We start from the raw sequence: 14,199 nt of genomic DNA, 5'->3' as shown, positions 1-14,199 counted from the left end.
GAAGTATATATTTTGTTCTTCTCAAAATGACATCTTTGGGAGGGGCGGGGAAAAGGGGTATTATACCAAATCTAGGTGGAACCCACACTTTTTCCCAGTTTGGTACATAAAAGTCACTGAGCAGTTTCTTCCTGACCCTACCCTGTTTCTTCCTGGTACCTGAAATTCCACAACTTGTTCTTCACTCATTCCTTTAGGTTCCCTTCATTTAAGGCCATGGTGGCAAACCTATGGCATGCAGAGACCTCTTTGTGGGCATGTGTCGCCTACCAGAATTCATTACTAGAAAGGCAGAGGGACTCAGGCGGAGCTGCTCCCTTCCCACTTTCTACCATGCCTCCCCATCCCTCTGCATTTCCCTCCCCTGAGCAGGAGCACCAGGACCACTCCCTTCCCTTTCTCCCATCCCTGGGTCAGGTAAGGTTGGGGGGGGGGAGGGGGTGGTGGAGCACGCAGTGTCCAAAAAGTTTGCCATCATTGGCTTAAAGCATTAACCCTTATAAAAATGCAGATTCCCTCATGAGAGATCACATGCCAACTTGTTCTTATTCATGACTTTTCCAAGTTAACAAGAATACCAAGAACAGTTTTTGACTAGGGGAAATTATGTGACCAGAAAAACCAGGTCAGCCAAGAGCATGGATACTGAAGATAAATTCTACCCATTGCATGTTTGGTTGCATGCTAGACTTGAAGGTGCCAACTGGTACAGTCCCTTTTGATAGTCCTGCTCATAACCTCCCAGGGCCTTGTACTCTATTCTGTATTTACCTGGGTATGGCACTCGGCCCTTGGTCGTTAGCTCAGTTAGCAGGATTCCAAAGGACCACACGTCAGACTTGATGGTGAACCGGCCATATAGGGCAGCTTCTGGAGCTGTCCACTTGATGGGAAATTTGGCACCTAAAGGGAAAAAGGAGTGTAAGGGATGAAGGAAAAGCTGCTCTGTCCCTAAGGGGACCAAGAATGGGGACCTCATGGCTACATACTCTCACAGTGGAAAGGAGCATCAAATGGCATCTAGTTCAACTTTCCTCACAGTGTGGTCCTAAGCATTCCTTGTCTTTTCACTCCCACTCACCCCAGGTATCTAAAAAGGTATTAAATCTTGTCATTTCTCCACAATATCTCTTGCAAAGGTCTCCTCTACACCCATAGCAACCATTGAACTGGGGTTCAATCCTTCATCATCTATCATTAGAACTATGGCAACAGCCTTCTAATTTCTGCCTCCAAGCTTCATCTTCCACCCAATTGCTAGAGATTCTTCTAAAGTACAAATTTAACTATGTCAACCTCTTCATTGGTTTCCTATCACCACCAGGATCAAGTACAAAAATCCTTTGACATTCAAAGTTCTTTGCAACTTGGCTCCTTCCTACCTCTCCAGTCTTCTTGCAAACTAATCCTCCTCTTACACTCTGGGTTCAATTCTCCTGACCTACTAGATGGTAATTCCTGCCTTTGTTTTAGGCTGTTCCCCATTCCTGGAATGCTTTCCCTCATGCCTTTTTTGTCTTGAAATTCTGGCTTCCTTCAAGACTTAAACACTAACTTTATAGGAGGCCTTTACTGCTCTAGGCCCCAGCCCTGTTGATGGGATTTTCCCTTGTAAGATTATCTTGTGCCTATACTTTGTATGTATCTTATATATAATTATGTCTCCCTCTACTAGAATGTGATGGCTCATTGAGAGCTGAGTTGTTCTGCCTTTGTGTTTACATTCCCAGTGTACATAGTAGGTGCTTAACAAAATGCTTGTTGGTTAGTTATTCTATTGTATAGCAAAATGGCAAACAGGGAGTTCCCAAGTCCAGCTCTTCCCCTTAGATCATCACTAGTTTCACCCCAGAGAAAGCCTTTTCAGATCCATTATCTCCTTCAGCCTTCCCAATACCTGTTACCCTGGTCAGTAGGTATGAGCAATTGTTTCTATTCCTGTTTCACAGATGAGATGATGTGACTGGCATGAAGATACATGGTGAGTTAGGGAATTGATTAGTGAGGCAGGAAACTAAAACTGGGAAGGGCCTTAAAGATCATCTAGTCCAACTCTCCCATTTTCTGAAGAAGGAACCAGGTCCAAAGAAGTGAGCTAAATTACCCTCAGCCAAAAAAAAAGAAAGAAAGAAATTACCCTCAGCCATACAGCTAGTAAGTGGCAGCCATGATGTTCAGACCAAGGTCTCTGACTCCAAACCTACAGGGCTACATTGCTAACTTGCTTCCCAATTGGCGCATTTGTCACAGCTGCCATAACCCTTCCATTCCAGGACCCCCAGTCCACCTCTGCTAATCCATATCTCTTTGCTTCTCTTCCTTCAAAGTCAGGTCAAATCTCACCTCCAAGATACCATCATTGTCTACCACTTCAGTTGAATTTGGTATCCTCTTAGGAAACTGGATAGGTATTATTCCCATTTTATAAAGGAGGAGACTGAATGGGCAAGTGATACATTCAAGATCACACATTGAATCAGTGGTGGAATTGAAGCAGCCCCTAGGTCAACTGACTCCAGCACTTTCTGCCCCACCAGTCTGCCAACTCCTTCCCTGTGGGCTCTGCCCTACCTTGTCTGGCAGTGTATTCGTTGTCCTCAATAAGCCGGGCCAGCCCAAAGTCTGCCACCTTGCACACCAGATTCTCTCCCACCAGGATGTTGGCAGCCCGGAGGTCGCGATGGACATAGTTCATTCTTTCCACATAGGCCATGCCAGATGCAATCTGTAAGTAAAATCCATGTCACTGAGAGAGCCCTGACCAGGAGGAGGCTACCCCCTCTCAGTTTCTCACTCAAGTCACTGAGCTCATTGACAAATCTAGATGGAAACACGTTTTGAAGTTTAAAACAAACAACTTGGGTCGTTGTTGGCTGATCCAGCAGAGGGAGAGGGCTAAGAGTGGCCAAAGGCAGCCAACCAGGGAGGAGTCAGGTATAGTATGTGTTCCTTTCCCTACTTAGAGGATTTTGAGGTGGAAGAGCCCTTACTGATCCCTATTTCCCAGAGGAGGGAATCTGTAAAGCAACAGGAGATGCCATGACTACATAAGGCCCTTTGAAATTCTCAAATCTAAACCAAGGATGGCAGAACCTGAGCTTCAGAGAATGGAGGCAGCTTGGCCAAAGTCACATACAAGTCAGTGGCAGAAGGAGGGCTCAACCTTAGGGCTCCTGGGCCGAGACTGCTGCCCTCTTCTTCATCAACCACCTCATAAATGTGTGCCCTCTCTCTAAATTACACGTTCCCTTTGAATGGGTACCAAGTCTGCTATAACATCCTCCTATAATATAGACCTTGTTAGCTGATTACTACTCAGTACCTAATACATACTTATTGATGAATTAGTTGAATCAATGGTAATTATGATGTTAGTCCACATTTTGATAGCACTTTAAGGCTTAGCTAGCACTCTTTAAGGAGGTGTGCAGGTATTATTATGCTCATTTTGCAGATGTGAATACTGAAGCCAAGAGAGATCACCCAGTTGGGAAAGAGCAAAGCCAGGACTGAAAGGCAGGTCTTTGATACTTCACCGTGTCTCAACCAATCAACATATTACTTTTCTTCAATGAGCCAACCCAGTGATCACAGTTGAGCTCAGAAATTTAAAAGACACAGATCAAAGGAATGCTGTGAGCAAGAAATCCTACAAGTTTACATAGCAGGAGGAGGAGTGGTGGGCTGGAATGACCTGAGGGAAGGAGGGAACCTGAGCTAAACCTTCAATGTGAAGTAGGATTTGGGAGGACTCTGGACTCCTTCTTGAGCTCACCTGAGCCGCCATGTCCACCAGCTGGGGTAGCCGAAGATACTTGCCCATGTCACCTTTAAGGAAGTCCAGCAAGCTTCCTGTGGAAGGAAGACGCAGAGTTCTAATTGCAGAGGGAAGGTGTCCCAGCCTTGACCACAGAAGTTGGGGCAACAGGACAAAGGGTAATTTTCAAGATGTCACTCTCATGGCTCCTCAGTGGAAAATGGGAGGATCTTGCTTTTCACATCCCATATTTCCCAGAATTTAGAAATGAAGGTACCTCAGAGATCATCTAACTCTCTCCTGTTGCTGATGAGGAAACTAAGGTCCCTGAACTAGTAAAAGGCAGCACTAGAATTTGAATCTAGGTGGAGCATAAAAGGGCACTGAACATCAGAAGGCAGAAGACCCAGATTTGATTCCCGAATTAGCTATTTACTATCTACATGACCTTGGGTAAGTCACTTCTTCAGTCATGAAGCCACAGTTTCCTCCTTTATCAAAAGAGATGGCTGGATCTCTAAGATCCCTTTAGGCCTTATGTCCCATGACCACAAGACAGGGAGTATGAGAATCACATGAATGTCCTGAAGTGCTCATTATTTTAAAGGGATTCTGGGGGAACTTGAGTCATGGGTGGGATAATCATCATCATCATCATCATCATCATCATCATCATAGCCACCTCAGGTTCACAATTTGGAGAATGTCAGGACATTCAGATGTGGGACCAGGGTTAGCACATAAGGTTGCTCTGGGCCAGGTCCAAGCAGGTTCTCAAGGTGTTTTGTTGATGAGCGTTTGTTCAGTTGGCAGCCCAACCAAACATTCCTATTTAGAGCAGCAAATAAAAACAGACCATTCCAGCTCTTGGTTCACTATTTGTTCTAAATGGTGAATCCTTTAAACAAGGTAAGATGTCCCCAAAATAATCTGCTTTGTAAATGTCATATTCAGTTGCCCAACCTAGAACTTGCTTTTATTCCCTTCTAAAATCATAGGATTTAGGGGACAGGTGGGTGGCTCAGTGGATTGAGAAAACGGGCCTAGAGATGGGAGGTCCTGGATTCAAATTTGACCTCAAGATACTTCCCAGCTGTGTGACCCTGGGCAAGTCACTTAACCCCCATTGCCTAGCCCTTGCTGCTCTTCTGCCTTGGAACTAATACACAGTAGTGATTCTAAGGTGGAAGGTAAGGGTTTAAAAAATAAAATAAAATTATAGGATTTAGAACCAAGAGGAAATTCAATTTCCAGTTTACAAATGAGAAAACTGAAGCCAGAAATAGATCAAAAAGTCTTGGACTAAAAGCTGGAAGGAACTTAGAGGCCATCTAGTTCAAACTTCTCATTTTATAGAGGAGGAAACTGAGGAAAGGTCTTGCCTGACATCACCAGCCAAATGAAGTATCAGGGTCAGGATGTACCCAGGACTTTGGTCCCCAGATCCCCAGCACTTTTCACTCTGACGTTCTGCCTCTCTTTTCATTGCTCCATTCATTCCCCTCTCTGCCTGCCCCAGCTCTGATAGACTCAACCTAACTGACCCAGGGTCCACCCTCTGCCCTCCAGCTCCCTCTCCCACCTGTGGCTCACCCTTGTTCATGTATTCTGTAACAATATAGATGGGCTCCTCAGACACCACAGCATACAACTGTACTAGTTTCTCATGCCGAAGTTTCTTCATGACCTGTGCTTCTTGCAAGAAGGCTTCCGGGGACATAGTGCCAGGCTTCAGGGTCTTTATTGCCACCCTGGTAGTGCCATTCCAGGTTCCTGAGGAATAAGAAGTGGTGGGCTCAAGGAAAGGTGCCCACCAGAGGGTGCCCATCCTGATCGCTTCAGAAAAGGACATCTGAGAGATATTGAAACGGTGGAATCAACAAGACTTAGCAACTGATAACAGTGAAGTGAAGGAGAGGGAATATGAGAGGTCAAGATTGTCTCTTAGCTTTCAAAGCCAGATGACTGAAAGAATAGTGGGATTCTCAACAGAAATAGGGAAATTTAGGAGGTGTGAGTTTAGGGGAAAAGACAAAAGTTTTGGTTTGGACATGTTGAGTCTGAGAAGTCTATGGTACATCCATCTAGATGGTTGTGTCCAACAGGTAATGGGAGATGCAAGCCTGGGGCATATGGAAGTGATATAGCCTGGACACAAAATCACAGAAAAGATAGAGTCTACCGGAGTGAGAGCCATCGATTCCCTTCTTCTAGTCTTCAGACTTCAGCATCATCACTCCCTCTCTTTTCCTCCTCTCTGGTCATGGAGGAGTAAGTAACCCTCTAATGGGGGGACCCCCACATCCTATTCCCTCCAGTCTCCTGCAGCAGTCACCTTTCTCTCTCGGACCTCTTCACTCTCCTCTGCCTCCTTTCTAGCTGTCCACAGACATGCTCAGGTTTTCAATTCCTTTAAAAAATGACCTCTGACTCATCTATCCCATACAAATACTATTCCATCTTTCCCCCCCATCACTGCTGAACACATGAGAAAAATTGTCTGACACTTTCCCAACTCTTTGCAGCCTGGCTTGCACTTTGTAGCCATCACTGACCTCCAAATCCAGTGGCCTTTTTTTCAATATCTTCTCGGTTCTTTCTGCAACTCTTGAACCTGTCAGGCTGCTGCACACACCCCCCCCACCCCTGCCCCTGCCCCTAAGCCCAGCTCTTACTGAATACTTTCTTGTCTTGGGTTCTAGAGCCACAGTGCTCTCATTTCTTCCCCTTCTCTGACTGCTTCTTCTTGGTCTCCTTTGCTCCTCCTTCCCCATCTTCTTCTTCACCTGCTAATACTGGTTTTCCTCGAGAGTCTTTCCCCTCTTCTCTCCTGAAATCTCCTTTATCATCTCATTCAATGTTGTATGGTCAGCTATCAAAACTTCTAGGCAGATTCTCCAAGTCATCAGCCCTGACCTTTCTTCTGCATTCCAGACATTCGTCTCTAACTGGATAGCCCATGGGCATATCAAAGGGAACAAGTACAAAGCTGAGCATGTTAGCTGGTATAGGCCTCGGTCACTACCCATGTGGACTTCTGAAATAACATTTTTCTGCTCACACACTGTCGGCCAATTCTCTTATAGACTCCCAGGTAAAGTTCTGACTGCTCTGAGCGAGTGAAAGATGAAATGGTCAAGGAAACAAGAAGTTGGAGCTTCCAGGACTATTGATTTTATCAAGCAATGCTTGCCAACCAGGCCCCTTCCTCAACTTAGGGATGGACTGTGAATATGAGCACAGGATGGAGCCTGGGGCAGGGCAGATAGATTTTTATATATTAAAAATAATCAAATACGGTCAATTAATTAAAAGGAAAAATACATTAGGTAATCTTATGTTTAATTGGAGGAAAGATTAGGGACTTTCCAAACTGGGAGGGGGAGAGTGAATAGATATTATTTCTTGAATAGGAAAAAGAGGGGTCTCATTTCCCCCAAGTATCTGTGAACAAATAAAGGAACATGGGAATAATAATAGATTGAGCACTATGGGAACTCATATAAGACACGTGGGTTGCTTGAGATGTACAGTTATGAGAAACTCTTTTCATCAATCTTAGGATCTGTCTAGGTTTCTTAGGTCCTTAGTTAGGGATCACTAAGCAACAGATAGAAGTGGTCCAGCTTCCCAGCCACACAGGGCTAGGTTAAAACAATTAAATGAAATTTTCTCCCAATTCCCACAACTGAATAGTTTTCTCACAACACAGAAGTTGGACTAAACCCATACTGAATATAGAGAATTGAATTCGCTTCAGAATTAAGTCACAAGATGGAGTCAGTGTGCTTCACTCATTGCCCATAATTAACCACTTTCTGTTCTAATCTCATTTCTCTCAATTTCCTCACTGCTATCAAGGACCTTCACAAATTTCATATCAGTTTACCTTTACGTAATTATTTCATATTCATCTCCTCTGAAAGTCAACTTAATCGGACTATCAGGGACTAAAAAGGAAGGAGGAGAAGAAGAGAAGACAAGGAGGGAGAGGAGAAAGGAAAGAGGGAGCTCTCACCCATCCACACTTCTCCAAAGCAGCCCTGACCCAGTTTCACTTCCAGCCGCAGGGACTCCCGGGGGATCTCCCAGGCATCCTTAGCCAGGCCCTGGGTCTGTGGCTTGGACGTGGGGCAGACATTGGTGAGTCTGTGGCACAAGCCATCAGCATGTTCTGGAGGTGGAGAGGGAAGAAAGGGAAGGAAGATGGGTCAGACAACTGATAAGAAAGAAAGAGAGCCGCACATGGCATCCTATTCCTTAGCTTTTTCAAGATTTTGACTGAGCAACATTTATTTGCCCTGGGGCCCTTTCTTCTTGCACCTCTTGCTAGGCACATGCATACATACACACACACATACACGCGCACACACATACACACCCCAGATACGAAGCACACACAGCCCATGCACAAGAACACATGTAGTCATGCTTCCACATAGACACACATATGCAGATTTATAAGTATGCAAAAACCATAGATGAAAAAACACCACCACCTAGATGTATCTGCAGACACAACCCATGCAGACAGACACTGACAAAGCAAAAGACAAACACGGGTCTGCCTGAAGAGATGTAAACGTTTGGTTAGATGACACATCCTCCAGGATCTCCAGGCAGACATGCAGAAAGGTGCACACGCCAAATGCACAAAGATGCTCACAGGCACATACATAAATCTACCCAAAAAGGATATAAGTGTACCCAGCACGCAGGCCCAGACATGACAACATACACACATAGGCAGATGGCCAAGAAACCAGCAGCCACACAGAGGCTCATGGCTCCTCCCCTAAGCCGCAGCAGCCTTCCTAGGGACGAGTCGAGCCAGCTGACCCCTGGGGATGCCGGTGTCTCTGCAATGCAGAGGAGGTTTTTCTGGCTTCCCTGCCCACCCCTGACTCACCCACAGCTCAGTCCCCACCAAGGAGCACCCACTTCTCCCTCCTGCCAAGATAGTCCCCCCTTCCATCTCTCCTCTCTCCCCTCTCTGTCTCTGTCTGTCTGTCTGTCTGTTTCTCTCTCACACACACTCTCACACACACTCACACTCACACACACACACACACACACACACACACACCCCATCTGTGTCATTACCAGGCCCAAGGGAGCAGAGCAGGGGCATCCCCTCTCCCCTGTGTCCCTACCCCTGGGACAGCTGACCAGCTCACAAGAAACGTACTGGAGTAATAGGCCACCAGCTGCTGCAGGCTGTTAAACTGTGTGCGGGAGGTGATATAAAAGCCTCCACTGTCCAGCTTTCGGATCTTATAATGTTTCACGTTGAGGCCCTTGGCATTGTCGAAGTCAGAGACAGAAAGGCAGTAGGCACCTACAAAGAGAACCGGGAGAAAGCAGGTCACCGATGCCAGGCCTCTGCCAAGGAGCCTGGGGCCCTTCTCCACTCAGGACCCTGTTCCTCACTCACCTGGGAGTCTCAGCTGGAGAAGTGGGCCCCAGGCAGGAGTCTTGAAAGGAACCCTGCCCTTTCCCAGAAGCAGGGCATGAGCCTGAGGGCAAGACCAGCTAGATGGGTGCCATCCAGGCGCCATGGAGGAAGGACACTAGCAGTCTGCCTGCGGCACTGTTCTGACGGCATGGAGCCACAGCTTGGAATCAAGAGAACCCCAGGGAGGGAAGAAGTGAAGGATGCAGAAAAATCTTCATCCTTGGCCCTCACTCCAGTCCAGGCTTAACCACCTCTCTATCGGGCAGCTAGGATTTTGATAAACAGAGCCTCTGAGTGCAGCAGTCACAGGGCCAGGAAACAGAAGAACCGGATTCTAGTCCCAGTTCTGTACCTAACTAACTCACTGTGTCACTCCCCTCCCGGAGCCTCAGCTTCCTCCTCTGTCCAATGGGGATAATAATCACTTCATACCACACTGAAAGTGTAAATACCAAGTCATTTTGAAAAGAGAGACCTAATAATCAAGTGTAATGGACTTCTCTACTAACAGCAGTGCAATGATCTGGGACAACACTCAGGGACTGTGAGAAAGAACTGTGGGAGCAGAAAAGCAGAAGAAAACACAACTGATCACATGGTTCAACGGAGAAATGATTGGGGATGTTGACTTTATTTTTTTTTTAAACCCTTACCTTCCATCTTGGAATCAATACTGTGTATTGGTTCCAAGGCAAAAGAGTGTTAAGGGCTAGGCAATGGGGGCTAAGTGACTTGCCCAGGGTCACACAGCTGGGAAGTGTCTGAGGCCAGATTTGAACCCAGGACCTCCCATATCTGGGCCTGGCTCTCAATCCACTGAGCTACCCAGCTGCCCCCAGGGATGTTGAATTTAAATGATCATTCTATTGCAGCTATTAATAATATGTAAATAGGTTTTGAACAAGGATATATGTAAAACCTACTGGAATTACTCATGGGCTCTGGGAGGGCGAAGGGAGGAGGTGAGGGAAAGAACATGAATCATGTCACCATTAGGAAATATTCTAAATGAATTAATTTTTAAAAGTCTAAAAAAGAAAGAAAGAAGAGAGGCCTAGGCCTCCTCCATTTCTTTAAGGAAGTGGGGGAAGCGTGGATGTGGAATACTACATTATCCTATCAGACTTTTTTGATATGTTGGTCAGTTTTGTGGATTTTTAAAAAATTCTTTATCATAAGTGATGACTCCAGTAAAGGATGGGGGAGGGGGCAGGAGGGACGTAATGGGAAATGTAGGTGATAGTAAAGCAAAAGCTAGCAATACAATTTATTTTTTAAAAAAATAAGTGATCTCTGTTCCCTGTTATCAACAGTGCACTGCAATGTCCGAGGGCAGTGCAGTGATGCCCAAACGGAGACTCGGGCTCTAGCACCAGCTGTAGCTATAACAGAATGGCCCTATAACTACAGGCAAGTGCCCACCTCTCCGGGCCTAGCTCGTTCATCAGTAAATGGGGATTATGATATTTATGCTACCCACTCAGAGGGGCAAGAAGGTGGTAAGGAAAGTGCTTTAGCAAAATAAGAGCTATTCGTATTACCATTGCTCCAGGCAAGGCAAAGGACTGGCGAGCGTGCTCCTGCTCCCTCCCATCCCCTGGGTGAGTGGCAAGGGGGCCTCGAGGTCTACCTGAACACAACGAGTGCCCATCCCTAGTCGTGGCTCAGGGCTACATGCCACCGGCCCAATGGCCCGGGCACTTTTACCTGAGGCCAGCAGCAGTGACTCCGCTCCTCCCTCCCCCCGGGGCCCCTGGGGAGCGGAGGCAGCCCTGGCCCCATCTCTGGAGGAGGCAGCAGCTTTTCCAGGTCAGGAGCTCAAGTGACCTGAATACATCATGGCCACAAACCCTCGGGGTGGGCTGGGGTAAAGGAAGGGAAAATCAAACCCCCAGTGGAGCCGCTGATTCCCAGCCACCGGCACATAACAAGCAAAGCATGAAGCTGAGGATCGTGGGGGGAGGAGGCTGATCCCGAGAATACCGTCTCCTCCAGTGGGCCCAGGCCACGCTTGGGCACCTGCTACCTACAAAATTCCAGACCGTCTAACAAAAGAGAGCCTCTCACAGCTGGGAGAATCCTTAAAGCACAGAACTTCACACCTGGGAAAGGCCTCAGAAATGATCTAGCCGTAAACTCTGGGACTTGGGCAGTCACTGAGCAAGTTAGTAGCGGAACTGGGACCCCCACGAGCTGTACATACTCCTTTCTTTCTTTCTTTCTTTTTTTTTAAACCCTTACCTTCTGTCTTGGAATTAATACTGTCTATTGGTTCTAAGGCAGAAGAGTGGTAGGGGCTAGGCAATGGGGGTCAAGTGACTTGCCCAGGGTCACACCGCTGGGAAGTGTCTGAGGCCAGATTTGAACCCAGGACCTCCCGTCTCTAGGCCTGGCTCTCAATCCACTGAGTCACCCAACTGCACCCCCATACTCTGTTCTTTCTGTCTCTACGGAGGCCCTGTGCCAGAGACTATGCAGAAAAGGGAGGCCTGAGTCCTCGGTTGTCACGGGTTACCCAGCTATTCCCAGCTCCCTGACCCACTTTCCACGGAGCTCTTGGGGAAGAGGATAGAGCCAGGGCCAGGCCTCGGCTCCCCCTGTGAAGCCTGGTTCTCTGCTGATTGGCTGAGTGAGACAATAAGGAGCCAGGCACCCTCCAAAGGGCATATTTCTGAAATAGAGGAGGGAGCAGGGGAGAAGGTAAGGAGCAGAAGTGATTTGCTGCAGCCCAGGTGAGGAGATAAAAGAGATGCAGGCACCACAAAAAAATGGAGATAGAGGATGATGATGAAGTAATTACCAGGCCCTCCATAAAAGGGCATTAGGGGTTCCATGGGGAATTTGGGCCAATGGGGGCTCAGAGATGCAGAGCTGATTAACATGCACAGACTGTTTCTCATGACTGGAATGCCCTTCCTCCTCATCTCTGCCCCTCTGAGTCCTTATTTTATATGAAGGGCCCCCTTCCCTTTAAAGCCTTGCCTGGTCATCCTAACTCTTTCCCTTCTCAAATGACTTTGCATTTACTAGGCTATGTGCAATCTGTAGCCTAGTGGTGAGATATAAGTTCCCTGAGGGCAGGGACTGCTTATTTTTGTCTTTGTATATACTCAGTGCCTGGCACAGTGTTCTGAACCCATCCATCAGTATGCATTTTTTAAGCACTTACTATGTGCCAGACACTGTGCTAAATCATAGGGATACAAAAAGAGGCAAAAGACAGTCCCTGCCCTCAAGCAGCTTACAAGCCAGTGAGACAGACAACATGAATATACAAAGGAAACAATATACAGACAGAACTGGTAGGAAATGATTAGCAGAGAGAAGGCACTAGAATTAAAAGGGGTTGGGGAAACCTTCCTAGAGAAGGTGGGATTTTAATTGGGAGTTGAAGGAAATCAGAGAGGTCAGTAGTTAGAGTGGAAGAGGGATAAGCATTGTGGGCATGGGAGACAGTCAGAGAAAATGCCCAGAGGTGAGAAATGGAGTGTCTTAATTGTGGAAGAACCTTTAGAAGGCCAGTGTCATTGGATCAAAGAGTATGCATCAAGGAGTAAAGACTGGAAGGGTAGGAGGGGGGGCAAGCTAATGAAGGGCTTTGAATGCCAAACTGAACATATTTTAATTTGCTCCTAGAAGCTATGGGAGCCACGAGTTTATTCAGTAGGTGACATTGACCTGCCACTGAACACAACAGGTACTTAATATATCTTTGCTAAGTTGAAATGAATTGATGAATAATGATTCTTCATCATATTACTTTCCATTTAGAGTCCTAGGATTCAGAGCTGGAAGGAACCTTCTAGTTGGTGAATGTGATTGCTGAGCCATCATCAATAATATTTATCTTATATGTGTGTGTTTTTAAGTTTATTAATACATTTTGCTTTCACATTATATTTTCAGACTACCCTTGCCCTCGAAGAGATCACGTGTGGCAAAGTAAAACTAAAAATACAGTGAGCTCATCTGAAAATATATGTGACATTCCACATCTGTAGCCACCTCCAACTCTTTCTTGTTTTTTTTTAATGAACAGAAATCTTTTTTTCTTCTCTCCTCTCACCTCATTGGAAAAGAAGAAAGAAAAAAATTCCTTGTAAGAAATATGCAAATGAAGCAAAACAAATTCCCTCAATGGCTATGTTCAAATATATGTATAATTTGTGTGTGTGGCAGTGATATTTCAATATGGTGGAGAAATGGAAGAAGTACTGCTGGACTGGAGAAGGGCTAATGTACTGATTAAAAAAAAAAAAGCCAGAATGCTGAGGCCTGAAAACCACTGGCTTCCAACTTGACTTCATTCCTGGTTTGACTTCATTCCAAATTGACTTCATTCCAAAGTTCTATAATTGATTATTAAAGTGATGGGGTAAGGAATATCTAGAAAAGGAAACTGATCACAGAGAAAGCAGTATGGCTTTATTAAGAACAAATCAGGTGAATGCAATGAATTCAGAGAAGCATGGAAAGATTTACATGAACAGAGTAGTGAAAACAATATACACAATGACAACATCAATGTAAATGGAAAGAACAACTACACACATACAAATCAACAATGAACATAGAAAAATGATAAAGACAAGTGTGACTCCAAAGAATAGATGTGAGAAGATTCTCCCACTTCACCCTTTTGCAGAGGTGGAAGGTCTTCAAATATTATACACTGCACATATTTTAATAATTAGTTAATTATGCTATTTCTTTCTCTTTTTCTTTTTCCCCCCTTTAAAAAGTGCTACTTTCTATATAGAATGGCTCTTGGGAAGGGAAAATGGCAGAAATTGTAGTGATATAAAAAACAAAAGACATCAATAAAACATTTTTAAAAATAAGAATAATTATGTCAATCTGACTTCATTTCTTTTTTTCTTTTTCTTGGACAGGGTTATTAAAATGGTAGAAAAGGAAACTGATGTAGGTACAGTTTACCTAGACTTTTGCAAATTATATGATAAAAGATTTCATGCTAATGTGATGA

General features: G+C 45.5%; 1 protein-coding gene across 10 annotated transcripts in view; it reads right to left on the bottom strand.

Annotated features, from left to right (window-relative positions):
* SRC (SRC proto-oncogene, non-receptor tyrosine kinase) overlaps positions 1 to 14,199 on the bottom strand; it is a 115,982-nt gene that overhangs the window by 4,604 nt on the left and 97,179 nt on the right. For all 10 annotated transcript variants that reach the window (XM_007474355.3, XM_056811928.1, XM_056811927.1 and 7 more), the window contains 6 exons: positions 8,946 to 9,095; positions 7,776 to 7,931; positions 5,351 to 5,530; positions 3,776 to 3,852; positions 2,572 to 2,725; positions 772 to 903 (listed from right to left, as the gene is read on the bottom strand). In XM_007474355.3, the coding sequence (XP_007474417.2) occupies positions 772 to 903; positions 2,572 to 2,725; positions 3,776 to 3,852; positions 5,351 to 5,530; positions 7,776 to 7,931; positions 8,946 to 9,095 (849 nt within the window). The remainder of the gene's footprint in view (positions 1 to 771; positions 904 to 2,571; positions 2,726 to 3,775; positions 3,853 to 5,350; positions 5,531 to 7,775; positions 7,932 to 8,945; positions 9,096 to 14,199) is intronic.

The sequence above is a fragment of the Monodelphis domestica genome, chromosome 1, assembly GCF_027887165.1.
Source record: "Monodelphis domestica isolate mMonDom1 chromosome 1, mMonDom1.pri, whole genome shotgun sequence".
Lineage (NCBI taxonomy): Eukaryota > Metazoa > Chordata > Mammalia > Didelphimorphia > Didelphidae > Monodelphis > Monodelphis domestica.
The sequence above is the reverse complement of the archived record's forward strand: the minus strand, read 5'-3'. Positions and strand labels throughout refer to the sequence as shown.